We start from the raw sequence: 23,191 nt of genomic DNA on the forward strand, positions 1-23,191 counted from the left end.
ATTATAAATATCATATACTCATGTAGAAAGTTTGGAAAGCGGAAGGAGAATATAAATAAGAAGAAAATAAAACTCAAAGAAAACAGTGGTATATTTCTCTTTCTTCTTCCATGCATAGATGTAGCATGGGAATCATTATGTGTATGCCCTTTGTTACCCTGGTCTATTCACGTCATATCAAGAATTATCCCCCCTGCTTGAAAAAATTCACTCTAAACATCGTCTTCAAGGCCTCTGTGAGAGTCATACTCAGAACCAACACTTAGACAGCATTTACTCTATAACAGGAACTATTCTAAGCTCTTTACATATATGAACTAACTTACTACTCCCAAACACCCAACGAGGTAGGAACTCTTATTACTTTCAGATCATACATGAAAGAACTGAGAAACAGCGGTCAAGTGGCTGAGCAGTGGCAGAGCCTCAGGGTCTAGATCCTCAATCCCCCAAACTGTATTCATTCTTTTATATGGACCTAACATGGCTCATTTAACTAATCCCTAATTGATGGCATTTATGTCATTTCTAGATTTTCTCTAAATTGTTAAATGGAAATGTGTTTCTTGACACTCCCCCAGCACATCAAGCTGCCCACTTGGGGTACAGTTTCTGCGCTAGCCATTATAACGGGCAGGCTGTTCATTGGGTAAGCTGTTCTTGGACCTCCATGATCTGGGTTCTTTGCTAGCTCTTCAGTGCCGGAGGGAGATGTTTTGCCCCTCCCCTCCCTGAATTCAAGGAGGTGTCTTGTGGGAGGCTCAGCAGGGCTAACACCCAGCCGCCAAACACAGCAAAACCTCGTGGGAGGTGTGGGGCCTGACTAATTGGTTCTGTCTGCTGAGTGTATGGTGCTGGCCGGCCAGATGGCAGCCACAGTTGCCTGGTACCGAGACCCTCATTACCACCTTGACTAAGTGGTAAATGGAATCCTGCCACAGCGAGAGAAATAAACCAATCAGAACTCCTTCTAGATCCTTATCCCTCACACATAGATGAAAATAAGCTTTCCTGCCTGGGACGTAACAGGCAATCTGGACCAGCTGAATTTGCTCCAAAAGAAAACTTGCTGATAAAGATTTGAGCTAATGTGGGTGAGGACAGGCAAGTGTGAAACTCTGTTTTAAATTACAGATAAATTTGAAGAGCATCATTAGCAGGAGTTAAGTAAAGCTGAAAAATGTTAAAAGAACTCATAGTTCCATATATGCAGGAACAGTAAGACATCTTAGAAATCAACAAACACAACATTTCATTTCACAAATGAAGAATGAGAGGTCCAGAGAGCTTAAATGATGGTTCAAGATCTCACAGGTAGAGCCTGGCTCTTCTCACTCTAGGACCTTTTGTCTCTAAATTCTCTTCTGACATGTCTTTTAAAATACATATATGTTGTTTATACTGTTTCTCAGAAGCATCGGCTCTGCCTTCTCTCAGACAATAAAAAAGAATGTGTGACTAGCAACAAACTCAGTAGCATCGTTTCAAAAATAAACTTAAAATGTGCTTTTACATCTGGCAGCATGAAAATGAAAGTGTTAGTCCTTTAATTTTAATAATGATCACAGTAGGTCAGTACTATGTTCTTTTCAAAGCCCTTTTGCAGGTTTTATCTTGTTTGTTCTCCACGACAGCCCTGGGAGATAGGTAGACACATGGGATGTTATCCCACTTCATAGATGAACAGACAGATGTCAAGGACATTTCCGCTTGACTGTGCATTGGAAGCTCACATTCAATAAGTTCCAAGCCAGACCTTTGATCCTGCTGTTCTTCCTGTGGTCTGTGTGTCACAGAATAGTCCCATGGCTCTCCTAGTTGCACAAGCAAGAAACCTCAACAGGCTTTCCTCCTCTCTCCCTGTAACTCTGATATCTAACTAATCACTGAACCCTTAAAATTACACCTTTTTTATGTCTCTCAAGTGTCTTCTTTCTTCTGTTTCCTCTGCCATCATCCTAGTCAGACCACCATTACACATTAGTGGGAAGATTCTAATGATCTTAAAACAGGATTTACTTTTCTATGATTCCCTCTCTTTACTGGTCAGCTGAGGTAATAACAATGCCGTGTGACAGATAACCCCAATACTCAGTGGTTTATAGTGATAATCATTTCTATTCACGTTGCTTATGTGAGCTCAGACAGCTTTTACTTATTCCAGTAGGACTTTTGAGGCTTGGCTCCAGACTGTGGATTTGGTTCAGGTCTGTTCTGTGTTTTTCTTATTGTTCTGAATACAGTGGGCTCTTCCAGGCAAGTTCTTTTCATGGTAATGGAAGCATTTCAAGAGGACAAACTCAACCACATTATTTAACCACAAGTATGTTTTAAGTATTTGCTTATGTCATATCCACTAATATCCCATTGGCCAAAACAAGCCACATGGCAAAGCACAACACCAAAGGGGCAGGGATATTAGGGAGATATATATATACTATCTCTTTTAGGAAGAATGTCAAAACCACTGATCAAGTGTAACCTCTATTTAAAACACTTAAAACCATTGTTTAATCTCCCTTGCCCTAATATAAAATTCAAACTCTTTGACTTACCATACCAGCTAATCTCCACCCAGTCTCTACTTCCCTCCCATCCCCACCTTTCACTAAACTGAACTTCTGTTTCCCAGATAGAGTTCTGCTTCCTTTTATCTCCTATCCTTTGCTCATGCTATTCCTTTTATGTGAACTTCTCTCCCCTCCATCTCTATTTAACTCCTAATTACACCAGGGTCTCAACGTAGATATCAGCTCTACCAAGAAGCATCATTGTCTGATCACCAAGACTGGGCTAAGTGCTTTTTCTAAGGTACTTCTACATCAGTCTGTGCACACCCTATGGCAGACATTGTTCTACTATTAAAACAGGTTCTTTCCTTGTCTATCACCTTCTGCGAGTCTGTGAATCCCCTGAGAATAAGAATTTGTCTTATTCATTTTTGTCTCCAAAATGCTTCTTTCTGTATATTAACACAAAGCCTCTTATTTAATGGAGCTTTAACATTACAGTCTGGGAGAAGTCGAAGTTACCTATTAGCACTAGTGGTTTTTAATATTGGTTGGAGGTATTAGCCAATGTATTTAAATAAGAGAAAGCAATTATAGGCATAATAATTAGAAAGGAAGAAGAAAAACACTTTTCAGGTGATAAGTTTATACATGTAAAATCTCAGAACTGCTAGTGAAGAAACTATTAAAGCAATAAGAGAATTTGGCAAAACAGACTTCTAACATCAATATACACAAGTCAATGCCTTTCATATATATAAACAAAAAGTAGTTAGAAGCTAAAGTGGAAAACATCAATTACAGTATTAACAGATGCTTAACTAAATTAACTAACTGAATAAATAAATCAAATGCCTAGGTGTAAACTTCAAAGAAATAATGTCCAAACATTTATGAGGAACAAATATAAAACACTCCTGAAAAACATAAGAGCATATTTGAACAATGGAAAGGCATGTTGTGTTCTTGTACAGAAAAAGTTAACATCATCAGTTTCTACCAAAATCCCAAAGACTTTTTTTTTTTGTAGAAATATAAAAACTCATTCTAAAATTCATATGGAGTCTCAATGGAACTTGACTATCCAAAGAAATCCTGAAAAAGAATAAAGCTGGGGGCTTACACTTTCTGACTTTTAAGCTAACTACAAAGATGCAATAATCAAAACAATATGGTACTGGTACAAAGACAGATAAATAAACAAATGAAATAGAACAGGGAGTCCAAAAACAAGCCTTCACACATATGCTGATTTTTTGACAAGGATGCCAAGACGATTCAATGGGGAAAAGAGGGTTTTTTCAGCAAATGATACTGGGAGAGCTCTATATCCACATACAAAAGTATGCAGTTGGACCCTTATCTAACACCATGTACCAAAATTGACTCAAAATGAACCTATGATTTAAATATAAGATCTAAAACTATAGAACTTTTAAAAGAAAAAATAGGGCAAATTCTTCACATTGGATCTGGCAGTTTCTTGGCTCTGACCCCAAAGAGACAGGCACTAAAATAAAAAATTGACAAACTGGATTTCATGAAAATTTTCAAATGTTGTGCACCAAAGACACTATCAAGAAACAAATGCAACCCACAGAATGCGAGAAGATATGTGAAAATCATGTATCTGGTTAATATCCACAATATAAAAAGAATTAATGCCCATAATATATAGAGATCTCCTAAAGTGCAACAACAACAACAGTAAGAACAACCTGATTCAAAAATGGGCAAAGGACTTGGATAGACATTCTTTCAAAGAAGATATACAGATGGCCAGTAAGCACATGAAAAGATACTGAACGTCACTAACTATTAGGGAAAAGCAACTCAAAACGGCAGTGAGATGCCACTTTACACCCATTAGGATAGCGTCTACGTAAACAAAAAAGAAAGGAAACAGCAAATATTAGCGAGGATGTAGAGAAATTAGAACCCTTGTGCCCTGCGGGTGGGACTGTAAAGCCGTACAGCCACTGTCTGGCAGTTCCTCAAAAATTAGAAGTAGAATTACCATCAGATCCAGCTATTCCACATCTGGTAGCACTCTAAAGAGTTGAAAGGATGGTCTCAAGGAAATATTTGTACACCCATGTTCGTAGCATCATTATTCACAATAGCTGAAATGGAGAATAAATCCAAATGTACATGAACAGATGAAAGGATAAGCAAAATGTGACGTATGCAGTCAATGGAACATTATTCAGCCTTAAAAAATGCAGGAAATTCTGCATTCGATACTGCCTCTGTACATTTTCTCCCAAGTCGCAGCTCTCCATTCCATCATACTAGGACAGTTTGCTGTGCTCACTTGTCTTGGTGCAGAGTATTCATGTCCTCTACAATATAGCCACTTGAAAACAGTTTTACTTATAAGCCATCTTTTTAAAAGACTTATTTACGCTTCCGACATTGCAAGTTCTAACATAGCAAGAAGAGTTACCAAATCTGTGTTAAATTTCTGTGCTTCATTTCTACTGATTCTTTTAGGTCAGTATCACAAAAATGGCATTGCCATAGTCATTTCAGGCTACTGTGTCATCCATTCCGAAGCAGTATTTAGGGATTCAGAGTAAAGCAAATGGGAGAAACATAGTATCAAAGATTTTTGCAGAGACTCTGGCAACACCTGCAGACAGAAACATAGCGATTCTTGATCAAAATTTCCCATTTTATCTTCTCTCCCACTTTGGGGACACTCTCTGCTTTTGAAAAACAACAGGTAAGGATGATTTATATCAGCAAAGGGAGGAGTCTGAGGCCTGGCGTGCCCTTAGCCTAAATAAGACATCATCACCATTCCGACAGTCTCTGTTTCTTCTTCAAACTCATTGCTATTCTTAACGCTGGGAGTCACAGGACATAAAGACAGTCCTGGCCCACATAGAGTTCAAACTCTTTTGGAAGGAGATACACAAAAATAACAAATAAATACATAATATAGTTGTAGAATTTACAAAATACTTAGAATACATTGTAACACTCATTCTTCACAGCATTCCTGGGAGTATATTATACTTTCCCTTGTCCATAGATGAGGCCATAAAATTATTCTGTGATGTCTAGGCCAAAAGATCTATGAGGTGGGGTCAGCAATCATACCTGCCTTGTTCACCTGCGCCTCTAGTGCCAAAGATAAAGGCACTCAATAAATTTTGGTGTGTAAATGGGAATAAAGGAGACTAAAGAACACCTTGAATCTACAGGAATGATAAGCGTTGATAAATGCTTCTTTAGACCACTGTAATATAGAAGTGTATCAATTCTCAGAGGAAGAAAATATTTATATGTGCCTGAAAGTATAAATATTTTATATTATAAGTAATTTATAAAGAAACATTGTTCTGAGAACACTATGTCTGAAATACTTAACTAAATACCTTGGCATGAAACTACTCTGTGGACTGAATGTGGAATCTCTCTCATCCTAGCATAAAGGTGAAAAGCAGGGTCCAAATATTATCTGCATAATTTACTAGCATCTAAATTTTGGGCAAGTCTAACCTAGTCCTAGATGTACTAACAACATTTCCATGACTCCCCATTGCCCTCGGAATAAAGCACAGATACTAACAGACTTACTGCTATTCACTTCCTTTATCCTGCCTTCCTCTCCAGCCTTGCCTTTTGTCTTTCCTAAAACTTAAATGATGCTCTGAGAGCATCCATTGCTCTCTCTTATGCACGTGTGTGTACCTTTGAGGTTTTCTACATCTGGTTTCCTTTTCCTGTACTTTTCTTTCTTCCCTTCTCTTCTCCACTCCTAAGCCTATCCAAATCCAAATCTAGCTCATCCTTCAAGCCTAGACCTAGACCACCAAGGCCAGGTTGGGGGGACCCAGGGACCCTTCTGATCGTGGCCCTTACCACCCCATAGTGTGCGGTCACAGGAGCTTTCTCTGCCTCTGCCCGTCTGCAGTCTCTGTGAGAGCAGGGGCCTCATCTGCTTTGTTCACTGGGGGGGGGGGGGGGTGGTCTGTCGCAGTGCCTGGCCCAGCCTAGGCAAGCCATAAACACTTCTTAAATGAAGGAATAGTGACTTAACTTCTGTAAGGCTCAGCCTTCCAAATACAAATGCTAATACTACCTGCCTTACAGGGTTGTTGTAAGGATTAAATTAAGTGACAAAAACAAAGCATTCCTATGGTGCCTTGTACAAAGTGTGTGTTCAGTAAATGTTGTGTTATTTTTATGCCTATTCGGGAACTCTCTGCCACTCCTTCTCCCTCTGCCCACTCTGGAGACCCTCTCGATATTTCTTTAAAATGTGTCATGACTATAAAGCATCTGTAGGTTGCTATCCATACTGATAGGTTATTCAGTATAACTATCAACTGAGTACAGATACTCAGTTTTCAGTGAATCCTTCTGATAATGTCTCCTTTCAGCTACCTGATATTAAAAACAGCCATGTGATTCAATTTGCACCCAGGGTTTTATTTTAATCAGGTATGGCAAGGAGACCAACAAAGAGACAACTCTCTTTGAAAGAACTTATTACTTTTATTTCCCAGGAAAAGGGGGGCATGCCACCCCATGCGGGGCCCCAAGGGGTAGCACCAAGTTCAGGCAGGAGGCCGGGGAGGGGAAAGCACAGCCAACAGTCTTTGTTGGAGTTTCCATGGGAAAGGCAATGCAGGGCCGGTGAGAGATTACAACTGGCCAGTTAGAACAGTTCCAGTGGGCTTTAGGCAGAGGGGCTGTCCCCAGTCTGGTTTCTGGACCTCGGTGGATTTGGGGGAAATACTGGCTTGGTGTGTGAGGTTAGATAAAGGAGATGGTTGGAGACAGGGACTCAGGATTGGTTGGTTCACACATGAAAGGTGTATTAGCAGGCAAGCTGCTTACTATCTCTAGAAATTAGCCCTTGGAGCGCAGTCTCCTCCAGCCAACGAGGCCCTCAAGATATCAAACCATCATAAAATACAAAAAAATAAGGAACACTATTAATACATTATACACCATGGCATGAGGGAGTGGGATTTTATCATTGACCCTTGTTCCATCATTTATTCTGTTGCAACCTTTATAACATTACCCTTAACATATAATATTCTGGGCTTTTTAATCTCTTCTAGTCCATTCTTGACAAAACTCACAATTTCCTTTGCTGCCCTTCCTGAATCTGCTAGTTAAAACAGTCCACTCTTATCTCTAACAAGAACTCTACATTTGCCTATAAACACCTTATGTTCTACTTATTTTTTCTTTGCCACAGACACTTTCTTTCTTTTACAAATGAAAAATTATCTAATTGTCAATTTATTTGTCAAATTTGTATTAATTTCATAATGCTGAAATTAATGTTGAGGCAAGCTTTCTTCTCCGGGGATTCAATAACTCAATGACTACATGGGCTGAAGTCATTTGGAACTAAGAATTTGTTTTAAGATTTGGTTGGCTCACTCATATTCTCTCCTCTTTCTTCTTTCTCTTTCCTCATTCCTTCTGATCCTTACCACTATTTGTTTTTGTTTCTTTAAAATCCCCAACCAGGCAAATGTCTACTGCAGCTCTGTACCAACTGGAGACCAGTCCCTGTCCTATATCCATGGCCTGCCCAGGAGAAACCTTAGAGACTGGTCTGTAAAACAGATGACAAAGAGCAGCTTTGGCCAACCTGAGGTGTGTATACTGAGATCTTTTCTATTGTAGATGAAGGGGTAGTATTTGTGGACTGTATATTTTGATGCAGAACAGACAATAAGATGGTCTCTGAGCAGGGACTGGTGGACACAAGACTCCATATGCCAATCAGCTTTCCAGGAAGCTTTCCTGGGGAGTTCACAGGCAAATGACTCCACTGAACATCTCATCTTCCTTTCCCCTTCCTCCTCCCAGATCCAAGAGGTCTCTAAGATTTGTTGTTCTAAATTCTCATATAATCAAAAAATTACTCTGTAAAAGACAGATGACACCTTAAGGAATCTTCTAACAGAGCATGTACTCTGAAATGATTTGCTCCTTTTATTTCGTGAAGGAAAAGGTCCTGAGGCATCATCAACTAATGAATATACCCAGACTGAATACTTAACCTTCACGTGTAAGTATTCTTTCCTCCTCTGGGTGAGGCCTGAAAGTGGATGCTCTGACACCAGCCCAGCTAGGCATCTGCTTCCTTACATTGGCCTTTAGTCATTTTGTTTTAGAGCCATGTTGATTTGCTGTTGTTGTTGTTTTAGGATATTGGCCACAGGCCAAGTGGAACAACAAGAGAAGACACTTTTCTTCTTGCCCTGGTCAGAAGAGAACTCAAGTCACACCCTCTGAGTTCTGGCTTATTAGACAAGCTTCAGAAAGAGCTGAAGACCCTGGATCCTATCTCTTCAGGATTTCTTCTCCAATCTCAGCTGAGCCGCCTCTTCTTGAAGCTTGAAGTCCCTCTGCAGTTACCAACAGTCAAGATCCTTTGCCAGAGATTTTCTAGGAGGGACGCTCCTGAAGTGGTATGACTGTCTTGCTATTTTATGTGTGTGTTCCCTTAGTCTACTTGACTTGCACCCACTAGAGTAACAGAATTAAAAGGTAACTGTCTTTAGGAAAATAACCTTTACTATTGACCCCTAAGATACCAAGCTTACTTATATCCATGCGTGAAAATCTCTACAGAGAAGACCACAATAGAAAATAGATTTAGGGTTCTCAACCCCCTTTAATTCCTCTTTAAAGGGCTTTCTTGTCCCAGCTTTCACTGTCTGCTCATAACGCCATTGGGATGGTTCCAGGTTCAAGATAATGGGCCCACCTGAGTCAGTTTACAAGCTGATCAGTCTGTAGGCTCTGAAGTTAGAAAGGAGAACTTGACTAAGACGTATCATGACAGTTCCTGGAGGGATAGAGGAGGGAGGTATTTTTGAAGCATAATTCACCACCATCATTTCACTGATTAGGAAACTGAAACCCAGAGGGGTTAAGGAACTTGTTCAGGGCACCCAGAGAATTAATGGCAGATCCAGGATAGAGATAAAGATTCCCCAAACACAAGGCCAGGGTCCTTTCTCTGAGCAGTGCCCTTCCCAAGCTCACACTATGGGTAAATACAAAACGTAGTCCAAGTGTAACCAAATTCTGGGAGCTAGTGGAAAATAGGAGAGAAGCTAAAATAGGAAGAAGTGGTAGCACTGGGCAAGTCATTTCCTCTGTTGATGGAAAATCAGGCCAAAGCCAACCTCATAGGGGTAATCTGAGGATTTAGTGATGTAATAAATGCAAATTGCCTGGTCTCATGCTTAGCATTTAGGGGGTACTTAAATAAATGTTAGTTCTATCTCCTGCCCATCCCTAACTGGCAAAAATAGAATTAATTGTTTATTAATGAAAAATATTTAGCAATACAATGTTAACCTATTAGTATAACCTCTCCAACTCTTCAGTTCAAGCCATTTCTCTAGCCTGAGACCTAGTTTCTATCAGGACCTTATCTACCTCCCCTCCCTCACTGCTACCCCCTCCACTGCCCCGGAGTGGTCTGCCCACCAGAGTCCCTGGGATGTCATCCAGCTCAGCAATGGAAATGGAAGACATTCCTTTAGTCTGTTGGCTGAAAAAAATGCACACCCTAAAAGCTGAGAATTATGTTTTCTTCATCAGACTTTCTGAGGACTTCAAGCCCAGGAGAAAGCCTCTCAGATAGCTCTGAGGGACTGTTCCAAAGAAGTAACAGAGGAAACAGGATATATAGGAACAAAATCAGGTAGCCAGACCATCAAAAGGTTACTGTTAATTAAAGAAAACCAGACATTTCAAGTTAATGAATTTAGCACTTTTCTGTGTATGGGAAGGTACAAAGGACTGGTTTCATTAACATCATTCCTTTGATATGCACCTAGCTATCTAGGGCCATGTCCTGTTCTGTCTCCATCCTGAGTCCCCTTAGGCTCACCATCAGGGGCCTCAGTCATGGCTGATGGCTTGATGGCTGCAGCATCCTTTGTGTACTGACATGGCAGGCAACATTTTTCATCCACAAGTCCTATGTTAAAAAAAAGAAGGTCTTGAGTTTTTTGCTTAGGTAAATAAGGCTGTGCCCTCAAATAACCTGACTATATCTGTTGAATATATCTAAATATAAGCAGATAGTATATATAATGAATATATAAGACATATGTGTGAGAGAGAAGCTAGAGGTAGGTAATGCTGTTGAAACAAATAGCCCCAAAGTCTCAGTGCCCTGAAACAGCAAAAGCCCATTTTTCGTAATGAGTCCAACACAGGCTCTTCTCTGTACTATCCTCATCTTAGCTCCAAACTCAGGCTGATGACGTGTCCACTCTGGAATATTTTTGGACATGATGGCAGAAGGTAAAAAGACAGATCTGGAGGGTGTCATGTTGTCAGTTTAATCCTCAGCCCAGAAGTAGCACATCACTTCTGTTCACAGCTTATTGCCCTACCCAACGACAAGACAGCCAGGAAGTATAATTTTACCACTTGTCCAGAGGGGAAAATAAAAGGAATAGTTGGTTTAAAGCACTAATATTTATTTTACTATATTTTAAAATCTGTTTTAAAACTTTTCTTTGAAATGGAAATTTAATTTTTTTTTTTTGATTTACAATATTAGTTTCTGGTATACAACATAGTGATTCAGGTCTATATATTTGTGTGTGTGTGTGTATATATTCTATATATTTATATATTCTGTTTCCTATTCTTTTTCATTACAGGTTACTACAAGCCATCAAATATAGTTCTCTGGGCTATACAGTAGGACCTTGTTGTTTCTCTATTCTGTGCATAGTAGTCTATATCAGCCAATCCCTAAGACTTTTCCAAGTACATTTTATCTCAGCAGGCGTTTTTCCTTTACATGTAAATTAAATGAGGATGTTCTGTTTTGTATTTCATTTTCAGGTGAATTATGAAAAGCTACTCCAGTTTTTAACAGTCACAGCTTTAGGTGACCCACAGCAAAGCAAAACTGTTGAGGACAGCAGCATGAAAGGCTCTCAGGGTGGCAGCCATCGAAGGTACTTCTCTCCCTTTCTGCAGGCATAGTGTTCCTAAACCTCCAGAGCTGGGAGGAATCCTGGAGGTCCCGCACTCGAAAAGTTCACCCAATGCAGAGTCACTTTGTTCTTCAGCAACACGTGGCTTCTGCTGATAGTTTTTTCTGTCTCTTTTGTATTCAGGCCAGCATAGAATGTCCGTTGCAACAATCACATGCTTCTTAACATCACGCACGTGTCTTTTTTATGAGGTTGCCACGTGAAAATGAAAAACCTGATTATGAAATAAGAAATGATTGTGTGCCAGGGCAGGGCTCCAGTCTATAAAGTGGGATTCCAGAAATATGTTTGGTCAGGGAACTCCTAGGTTACAGGCACTAGCAGAGAAAGGTTTGAGGTGCAGAAATCAATAATTCCTCCACATAATCTCAAAGGAAAGAAACTGACTCAACATAAAAAGAGGATGTAAGGAACAGCATTAGAGGTGAGGCACAGTAAAGCATGAAAATCTCTGTGTCTCCAAGAAAAAGACAAAGCACAGTGGTTAGGAGCATAATCTCCATTGACAGAAGCTTGGGCTCAATTCCTGTTTCTGCTGGTTAGTGACTCTGTAACCTCGGGCTGGTCACTTACCCTCTCTGTGCTTCCGTTCTCCAACTGTAAAATGGGAACAATCAGAGATTTCCCTCTGCTTCACAGATTTGTAAGAGGAACTGAAATATTGCCTGATGGACAGTAAGTGCTATATAAATGTTCGTTACTATTTTCAAACTATCCTACCAGAGGACACTCTTTCCAGTTCCAAACAATGTGACACAGTGCTTGAGAACCATGGCATTGAAGTTTATCACTTCCCTCTAGGAAGAAGGCAGGATTTCCTATAAAAATGTCCCTGGGGCCAAGTGGGAGACTTCCTTCCTTCCTACAGTGTGACCTTTCATAATTGCAATACTTCATTCCACATGTATTCATTGAGTGCCAGCTGCTTGCCAGGCCCACTTTGCTGGGCACAGTGAATACAGAGATTGGCAAGGCCAGTCTCTCCCTCAAGGGCTCATAGTCCAAAGAAAGTGATGCTGCCGTGTAGAAATGCCAGTCAAATGTCACTACTGATAGTAGATGTCTACTGAGAGCCATCAAGCCCTAGCAACACTTAATAATCAGCAACCACACTTCATATGGTACAGATAGTGAGATTTGGGCTCTGAGAGGTAGCAGACTGTGCACTAGAACCCATGGCCACTTATTGGCAGGTATGGGTCTCAAATCCTAGATAGGAAGCCTTTCTGAGCCCTAGACTAGGTTATCTCTCTGCTGTATGCCCCCATAGCCCTTGCGCTTCATTACAGACATTGTGCTTGTAATTACTTATTTGACCTTTGAGGTTAGGAATAGTGTCTTTCCTGGCCAACTCAGTGCCCAGTGTAGTTCGCATAGTTCCTGGCACGTGAGATGCTCAGTAAATATTTGTGGAATGTAATTGGCACCTCCAAGTATCCAAAGAGCCTGCATCACTTCACCTACAGGGACATCTGGATATCTACATATAAAAAAGGTGCATAAAGAAATCATTTTTAATTCATCAGAGAAATTGCTGCTCTATACAAACCAGACAGTGTGTTTGTGAAAGTGCAGAACTGATGGCCTGTGATGAATCCAGGTTCTTTGTTAATTAATGTACTTACTGCTCAGAGAAATGCCCTCGCATGTCCTATCAAGTAGAGCCTTTAATGGGGCAGCTCTGTGATGTTGAAAAAGCCTCCAGCATCACCAGGGGCAGCAGAAATGGCAACCACCCTCATCTCCTAAGCTGGACCCGATGAAATAAACTCCTGCAGCAGGTTTTTCTAAGAAACCCTACCAGCTGCAGTAAATGGGTTCCATATAACACTGAGCCGTTCAGGACTCGGTGTACTGACCCGAGGGCCAAAGCCTTATGAATTCATTGCTACCCACGGGAACCGCTGTTAACAAGAAAAGGAAGGAGGAAGGAAAACTTCTGATTCAAATCTGGGACAGATACATCAGATTGGCAACGCCACTCTGTACACGGCTCACAGGAAATAATAAGGAGCAAAAACAGCGCAGTCTACTAAATCAGACAGGAGACAACAGCTAAGGACATAAGGAAGCAATTGCAACCGGAGGGGCACTCATTAAGGTAAAGAACTATGAATCTGTCGAGCAGTGGGGTTCCGGAGCACCAGGAGGGCCAGTTGTGACCATCAGTTCCCAGCTCCTCCTTCAGTGACACCAGATTGGCAACTTGAAATCAGCCATGCTGGGAGCATTTACACTGTGAAAATTAGTAATGTTACAGATTAGGGGTTTATCTTGGAGAGCTGGTCTTTCAAGATTTGCTGGCACACCACTGAAAGGAAACTGCTTTACATGAGTGGACGTTGGGAGATGTCATAGAATGTCCTTCTAGGGAAGTGGCACTTGAGACAGTGGAAATTAGGGAAGCTTCACCGTGTAGAAGATAGTTCAGCTTGGATTTGGAAGGACACATACATCTGAATGACAGATGAGTAAACATCTCATGGAGTAAATGACTATAGCACTTTACCACTCTGCTGTTTTTCACCAATTATTTAAAGTAACAATAGTCAGATACACTATCTTAATAGTTACATATGTTCACATGCCAGGCAGTAAGTGAATTATTACTCCCAAACCTTTTCTGGGTTTTTCAGATACAAAGAGCAGAGTCGAGGACAATGCAGGAAGTTCACCTGGTTCAAGATTTCCTTCTATATAGGTTCCCTGGTTACAGGGATCTGGCAGGGTCAGTTTTGCCTTGCTTTGCTTGTGGCCATGGAGTTTGGAAATTTGATTTGCTGTCAATAACTATCTGGAATTAAGCAAAATCAAGCTGGCAGAGTAAACTGCTGTGGCCAATTCTCACCTGGAAAAAAGAATTAGAGGATTACAGATGTTGGTGTATGTTCTGGTCAAACTGGTTGGTACCTCTGGAAGAAGAGACAGTGATGCTCACTGGAGTGGAACAGATTTCAGTAACTCTATGTCATTTCCCCATGCAGTCCCATGACGAGGGACCCAGATTTAGAAGGTCTTACTGGGTTGGTTCTCTGGTTCCACAGTGTATATCAGGGGTGAGAGATGTGATATGAAATGAACACACAGCAGCTTTGAGTGGATCATCTTCTCACAGCCTTTCTCCTGCCTCTCCAAGTAGTCCTGCCCCCCAAGACTCCAGCTGTCACTCAGGAGTGAACAAGAGCCTGTTGGAGATCTTGAAGATGGCGCTAAAGACAACCAATGACAAACTCAACACAGAGAACCTCAACCTGAGTTTTCGAAAAGAAGATCGCTCCTTCTCCGGCTGCCTGCCCCCACCCAAGGTAACCAAAATGAGGTTTCAGATTCGTTCATCTCTAGAAGGCTACCTCGGGGCACTGGGTCTACAGTTAGTCAGCTGGGTTATGATCTGCGTTCTGCCTGTAGATTATGTTACACAATTGTTTGTGTTTTTTGCTCAAGAGAAGAAAAACGGAAGAGAAAAGGAATTGTGAAATGTGCAGCATTGGTCCCAGAATTACTTACACTGGTCTATGTCTTATATTAACAATAGACGGTATGATAACATGCAAATCATATTTAACAATGGACAAAGGTTCATTTCCCACACCCTCTAACAGCTTCCAGTGAGGTCAGTGTGTGGTGCCCTGTTCCTTAGGGATCAAATTGTAGGGGCTGATGTGATTAATTGCCAACAGAGATTAGCATGCTGTTTTGGAGCAATAATTAAGAGTATAGATTACTCTTCATGAAAGAGAATCCAAAACCATATTAACCGTATTGACACACGTGTGTCTTGGGCCAAACCAACCCCAGGCATGAGGTTACTTTGGATGCAGGTAAAATAATAATGATCACTATTACTGCAATTCCATTCACAACCAGGCTTTACTGAGTACTTCCTAAATGCCAAACACTGCGTTAAATGCTCTACTTACATTAACTCATTTAACATTTACAAATAAGTACAATGTCAAGGTAGATGTTATAGTATCCACTTAATAAATGAAAAAAAAAAAAAAGAGTCTCAGAGAAGACAATTGAATCACTCAAGGACCACAGCTAGCAAGATGCAGAGCTGGGATTCAAAATACAGGAGAATACTGGAAACTGAGAGACGGAGTTGGAACTCCAACAGGCAGAACATATCTGAAGTTTCGACTGAGTTCAGGATACAGGAGTTAGAATTCCAGAGGAGTAGAAGGGATTGGAATTCACAGGCAAAAAAAAAAGTTCTGTAGGAAAGATTGGAAAATGTCTTTTGTCTAGGTGAACAGGGTTAAGAACTGAGAGAGGCACAGAGTTCAGAAGAACAAGGAATCTTTACTAAGGAAGCAAGGACACGATATGCTGGAAGAGGATTCTTATTCTAGGGCAGAAGTAGCTCTCCCTGGGCGTTCATTTATACAGTGAACTAACCAAAGCGAAGGCAAAGCATGTGGTAGTGTGTACGTGTGTGTGCGTGTGTATTACCTATGTGAATATTAAACATGAAGGCATGTTTCACTGGAAGAGAGAGAGACCCCTACAAGCAACTGCACACATCATAAATGTCCTTTATTATGTTACTGAGAGGATCAGTGGAAATTGACTACGAAGAAACAATTTTTTGTTAGATCGGAAATACCTAACAGCATCAGTGAAGCTTGAATGTTCTCAGATGACACTCATAGAACGGAACATAAATGACCTGAACATCAAAATAAATTTGCTTAAACTCGTTGAGTGTCAGATTTTCCTTCTGGAAAAACTGGGTTCCAAATATCTACCTCCTGTGTCTATTGGGAGGATTAAGCAAGATAAGTGTGTGAAGGCACTTAGCGCACTGTCTGGTATATGAGGCACTGAGTAAATATGTTTCCCTTCCTTATAAAAAAAGAAATCAGGGTTTGGTGAAATTATCACTGCAGAATAGCCTAAGAGAGGAGAATCTTTCCCAGGGTTAAGTGATGGCCCAGCTGAGCACTGGCTATCAGAGCAGGCCCTGAATGTCTTCCTCTCACAGCTGGCCCTGAAAGCTTAAATTTGTGGTTCATAGCCAAGGAAATGGGGCACATTTTCCTCGAAGCTGGTCTGCCTCTTGTGAGCCATCTGGCATCTCTTAAGACATCTGGAACTCACTCAAAGTATATTACAGTTCTGGGAGGCATGTCAAATAGAATTCTGTCTCCCCAGAACGTGAGACGAATTGAGGCCCAAAGGACATTGGACACAGAAGGCAGGAGCAGTTTCACCGCAACATCCTTGTTCCTGGACGCAGGGCTTCAGCGTGGACTGGGAAAGGCTATCCGAGCTGGAAGGGTTTCTCCTTTGGACCAGCACTTCTAAACCCCTTTGAGGTGCAAGGGATAGAATCCCAGACCTCCTCAAGTTTCTCCTGAAATCTGTGAGCCCTGCGCCCAGAGAGGGAAGAAAGCGCATCCTCATGGCCAACGTTCCAGAGGGTTCACTGGGCATCTGTAGCTTCTCGGATAAATAAACACAATTTTGAAGGGTGGTCTATGGGTCTTGTCACGCAAATCAACGGCATTATCATCATTCTCAAAGAACAGTATAAAAACGTATCTAGTGTCTGTCATCCTCATTCTATGGGCTCACTCATCCTCATCCTGGATCCACATACATATATTTATTCACTTCCTTGACCATTATTCAAGTCAGGCGTAGATGAAATAGTCCATAGAACCTAAGGAGTTTCCAAGCACGTAGGCTCAGTTTAGCACTTTCATACCTAATCCACAGTCTCAACTCTTGGACTCTTTCCTCTTTCCTCTCTGCATCACAAAGCCCTCCCAGACTACTCCCGCCCTTCCTGCCAGGAGGAGCTAGCCCGAACTCCTCCGGTAGTTCTACATCTGACTACTCTTTGCTTCATTTTCATGCAACGTCTTCATTACCTTTAAGAGGGAGTCCCATTACTGAGGGAACTGGTGTTTGTGAAGGGGAAGTTTGTTCCCGTGGCAAGACTGTCACTATGACACTAGTTTACAAAGTGACCAGAAATGTAAGACATCCTTCTGCAGCTTGCCAGGCTCCCTTTTTGTGTCTGCTTGTTGCTATATCAGTACACTCTGTCCTAAAACTGTACAACGATTTTTACTAATTTCGAATCATTCCCTTCTTCCAAAGCCGAGTCATCTTTCTGATCAGTGTGGCTGTTTATTCTTGCATTCAACATATTAATCACTCAGTGGGTTCTGGGTAGTGTGATAAGGTACTGAGGACAACACGCTATTATGATCTTCATTCCAGAGTTCTCCAGGAGCTCAGGGAAAAGGTAATATTTTAAACAGGTTACAATTCCGTATGACAAATGCAGTGATGGCAGTAACTTTGAACACAGAGAAGGAACACCAGCCTAACCTCGCCCAGAAACTCTCCAGAGGAGATGATACAAGCACTGCATCTCAGAGCGCATGTGAATTTGGCAGAGAGTTGGGGGAAGGGCAGAGGAGGGACAGGAAAGGTGTTCTAGGTAAAAGGCACAATGTGAAATGTCACTGAAATGAGAGAGAACATGGCTAATTCAGGGAACTGTAAATCATTCAATTGGCAGAATAAAGTAAGCGCCTGGTGGCTGGGGATGGCGGGGGCTGCTGCTCAAGCTGATATTAGAATGGACAGTAGGAATCAGGTTATGAAGGGTCTTTCTAAGGAGCATGAACTTTATCCTGAAGCCCCAGTGGAATCATCGAAGAGTATCAAGCAAGTGGACATGATCAAACTTGAAATTTGAACAGAGCACTCTGATAGAATTAGAGGCCAAGGGAACCTTTAAAAGGCTGTTCCAGTAATTCAAACAAGAAATTAGGAGGGTTTAAACCAGGGCAGTAACAGGAAGGTTGGAGATATTATGGAGGTAGTAAAGTAGGTCTTGGAGACTTAATTGGATGTAGGCCCTGAATTAGGAAGAATCAAAACTGACTGGCAAGGTTCTAGTTTTGGCAACTTAGTGGATTGTGGTACCATTCTCTGAAATAGGAAACAGAAAAGGAGCAGTTTGGAGAGGTAAAGGAAAGGATGATGAGTTCAGTTTTGAACATGTTGATGTGTGTTGAGAGGTTAAAGCCAAAATAATGATTTAATGAGTCTTCAATATGGAGTAATTAGGATTACTTAAGGCCATAACGGAAAGTGAGAAGAGAGGATTGCGGAGGGCACTTATCGTGAAGGAGTAAGTGGATAAAGACAGGCCAAGAAAGGAGACTAAAAATAATCAAAAGAAACATGGAAGTGGTCAAGAAAGCCAAGAGAAGAGCTTTAGAGAAGGACGGCAGGATCACATGCTGCAAAGAGGTCATCTATAATCAGGACCAAAAAGTATTCATTGAATTTGAAACTGGGAAGTTCACCAGTGACTTGGTAAGCACAGTTTAAGTAGAGCGATGGGGTAAAATGCAAATGGAGGCATGAATGGGAAGGCAGGGAGCTGAGAGAGCATCTGTGCTTCACTCTTTCTTTTGAGCCTTTTGAGGAACTGAGTATTTATTTCACATGTCATTTTCTAAATAAAGTAGATATTTTATTTACATTTGATTTTCAAAGTGTCCTGATTAAACAGAAGAAACTACACATCATCAAACATTTTCTTATTGAACAAGGGTCATGTAATGAATATTCATGCTTTAAAGGATTTTTAAAATAACTGTTAACTAACACTAACAGTAAATTGCCAGGAATTTTTGGTAGATGTTTTCTATTGCTGTTCTACAACTGTCAGCCGTCGGTTCTCAGTAGCTATCAATCAATCCGCCTCTAGGAACCCTGATGTACTATTTATGGTCTGCTATTCATTTAGCCTGGAGCAAAACTCAGTGTTGCCAGAAGTAAGTAAACTGTTTTTAGAATAACCTGTTAATATTATTGTTTAAAAAATACTTTAATATACTCCAATCATGAGGATAAGCCGATTCTTATTTATGGAGTAAAATGGCATGTGACTAATTTCTACCTCTCCAGATTTATTTTTTGCTAACCTCTGCCCATATGCATTCCACTCTTCAGTGTCTTCAACTCATTCATTTATTCCTTATTCATCCATGTATTTGCTTATTCAATAATTATTTTCAATACTGTACTAGGCAATGGTAATAGGAAAATAAAGGAAACACAATTCCAGCCCCAAGAAAACCACTGTCTTTTAGAAAAGCTCTAGAAATGGTGGGCGTGTGCATCCTAAGTGAAGTAAGCAGAAAGGAAAAGAAAAATACCACATGATATCACTTCTATGTGCAATCTAAAAAGAAAGTACACAAATAAACTTATTTACAAAACAGAGACAGACTCCCAGATATAGAAAATAAACTTATGGTTCCTGGGGGGGAAGGGGGTAGGGAGGGATAAATTGGGAGTCTGGAATTTGCAGATACTAACTACTATATATATAAAATACGTAAATAGCAAGGTCTTACTGTATAGAACAGGGAACTATATTCAATACCTTGTAATAGCCTATAATGAAAAAGAATATGAAAAAAAATATATATGAATCACTATGCTGTACCCCAGAAATTAACAAAACACTGTAAATCAACTATACCTCAATAAAATAAATAAATAAATGGAGAAGTTCTAATGAACAGATATTTACTGCCCAGCCTAGAAAGGGGTATAAAACTATAATAGAATGAATTATGTCAAATTGCATGCAGTTTCTTTAAAGCACTGTGCTGTTTTTCACCCATTATTTACATATGCTTTTCTTCTGTCTGGAATTCTCCTTAACTCCTTATTCTTCTGGCAAATTATTAATCATTCTTTCGTGTTTTAAATCGATCCTTTTCCTTCCTTGACATACTCCTCTACACCTAGTAACTAACACGTGCAACTTTCAAACCCAGATTGGTTTAAAGACAAATGAAGATTAGCTTTTTGTTATGGTATTAAAATCTGGGTACTATTATTATTCAAGTATGATCAGACCAATAGATTAGGAGGTGAACGTCATTGAAAGAGAGTTTGTTGCAGTTCCCAAGAGGAGGGGCCGGGCACACCGCACAGTCCACACGGGGAAGAACCAAGGTTGGTCAGGCTGCAGAAGGGATGAGGAGGAAATGTGAGCGAGAGCCTTCACTGTGCAATGGGTAAGGCAGGGTAAGCAGGCTTAGCATTGGCTAGTTCGAATAATTTCAGTGGGCTCTGGAGCATAGGAGACATCCCTAGTTGCGTAGTACTTGGCCCTAGAGAAATTAGGACACGGAAATAGTGGCCCAAGTGTGAGCGCCTCAATAAAGGAGGTAGTTAGTTTGCAGATATAAGGCACACTTTCAAGCCAGTCCTTCGCTCTCTCTAGGAATTGGCTAGCCCTGGGAGGGGCTGTCTCTCCAGGGTCTCCAAGGCCCCATGATGTCAAAGCATCAGAATAAAAAAACATGCTTAATGCAGTCACTATACTGAACTTCTTCTCAAAATAACAACAGTAGCTACAATTAGTCCACACACTAAATTAGATGTTTCTTTTCTTTCTTTGCCTCTTTCTTCCTTCCTTCCTCCACTCCTTTCCTTCTTTTATTTCAACAAATGTTAATTAAATGCCTACTAATATCCAGACATTACCCTAACTGCTTATTTTCTCCTGGGAAGTAGAAAACACTGGTCTTATTTAGTAGATGAAGTAACTGGGCATAAAAATGTTCAGTCACTTCCTGAGGTCACGTAGATCATAGGCAGCCTATCTGCTGCTCAAAATAAACCATTTGTTTGTATAACTAAGTCTGTATGTTTAAACATTATGCTAAATGTTTAATGCTAATCTCTCTAAGTCTTGGTTTCCTCATATACAAAATGCACACCATAATAGTAACCTTACTAATGGAACAAGCTTCTCTGGTAAATCAAAGTAGATGCACAAAAATACTTTGCAATTTACCTGTGTAATAAATGTGTATAATTTCTAGGCTTTGACCACTCATTTCATGGTTGACAAAAATGAAAGATCAGCATTTCAAAATGCAGTCGCTTCTGAGTAATGAACTATACCTCTGTGTCAACCAAATAAACATTTGCTGTTGACAAGCACTCAGGTGGACATTCTTGTCCTGAATGCTATCCTAAGGGTATAATGCACTCTTGGTTATTAACTCTTAGTCAAATTCATAAAAGTTCTAATTATGGGAGGGAAATTCAAACCTTCATTTTGTTATATTGAAATTTCAAATATTGCCTTATCTGCAGGTCAAGGCTATATGTGGGAAACATGGGTTACATCTGACTTTGAGTCTTCTGGAAACATTGCTTAACCATGAAGATTTGGGCCACCACGGTGAAATAAAGTAAGTTGATTTTTTTATTCACACAGTTTTTTATTAGAATATCAAACACAGAGATCTGTCTTTAGGATAGAAATTTTATGTCTGAAGCCATCATTTTTATCAGCTAAAGAAAAAATTAAGAAATGTCTGCTTATATTAAGAACAAAGGTCTTCCTGACCATAGAAAAACAAAAGCAGTAGATTTCCACTTCCAGCCATAATAGACTATCAAGAAACAGATTTGCCATTCCACCTTAAACAACTAACAAATAGGACGAAATAGATGAAGCAATACTTTTCAGACTTTGGACATCAGGCAGCACAGAAGAGTGATTCCCAGAAGAAGGAAGTGAGGTAAGAAGAGGGAATCCAAACTGAAACTGGCATTCTCCCCAAGCTAAAGGGATAGAGCATGAAGTGCAGGAAAGCCAAGAAGGCTGGGATGCCCAGTGCAAAGTAGCAGAGAGGAGAGATCCCCAGAGGATTCCTTCTGGAGATTTCCACAGAGTTGCCTTTGAGTCTTTCTGTGAAGACTGAAAGTGTACTGTAAAAAGGTTCTTATACTATTAGCTAAGGAGTATAATTTTGTTTGAACAAAGACTGTGTCAGTATTGAAATACTAATAGAGACAATTATGAGGGAACATAATCACATGTAAATACTAAGAATAGATGAAAAAGAGGGAAAAGAAAACAAGAAATAGAACAAATTGAAAGTAAATATAAAAAAGATGATAAATTTAAACCCAACCATATCAATAATTACAGTAGGTATTAATGATTCAAATGTACCAATTAAAAGGCAGCAATTTTCATAGATGCCAAATCCTCACCAAAATATTAGCAAATGGAATCCAACAACACATAAAAAAGATTAGACATCATGACCAAGTGGGGATCATCCCAGGGACACAAGGGTGGTTCAACATATGCAAATCAATCAATGTAATACATCACATCAGCAAGGGAAAGGACAAAAACCACATGATCATCTCAATAGACGCAAAAAAAGCATTTGATAAAATTCAACACCCATTTATGATAAAAACTCTCACCAAAGTGGGTACAGAGGGAACATATCTCAACATAATAAAAGCTGTATATGACAAACCTACAGCCAGCATAGTACTCAACAGTGAAAAACTCAAAAGCTTCCCACTCAAATCTGGGACAAGACAAGGATGCCCACTATCACCACTCCTATTCAACATAGTCTTGGAAGTCCTAGCCACAGCAATCACGCAAGAGAGAGAAATAAAAGGGATCCAAATTGGAAAAGAAGAGGCAAAAGTGTCACTATATGCCAATGACATGTTACTATATATAGAAAACCCTAAAAGGTCCACACAAAAACTACTATAGCTGATCGAAGAATTCAGCAAGGTAGCAGGTTACAAGATTAATGTTCAAAAATCAGTTGCATTTCTTTACGCTAACAA

General features: G+C 40.3%; 1 protein-coding gene across 1 annotated transcript in view; it reads left to right on the forward strand.

The window, feature by feature from the left end:
• Positions 1-23,191, forward strand: part of C14H1orf87 (chromosome 14 C1orf87 homolog) — a 63,697-nt gene that overhangs the window by 12,196 nt on the left and 28,310 nt on the right. The window contains exons 3-7 of the mRNA XM_064493527.1: positions 8,003-8,138; positions 8,696-8,959; positions 11,367-11,482; positions 14,661-14,826; positions 21,677-21,774. Coding sequence (XP_064349597.1) covers positions 8,003-8,138; positions 8,696-8,959; positions 11,367-11,482; positions 14,661-14,826; positions 21,677-21,774 — 780 coding nt within the window. The remainder of the gene's footprint in view (positions 1-8,002; positions 8,139-8,695; positions 8,960-11,366; positions 11,483-14,660; positions 14,827-21,676; positions 21,775-23,191) is intronic.

The sequence above is a fragment of the Camelus dromedarius genome, chromosome 14, assembly GCF_036321535.1.
Source record: "Camelus dromedarius isolate mCamDro1 chromosome 14, mCamDro1.pat, whole genome shotgun sequence".
NCBI lineage: Eukaryota > Metazoa > Chordata > Mammalia > Artiodactyla > Camelidae > Camelus > Camelus dromedarius.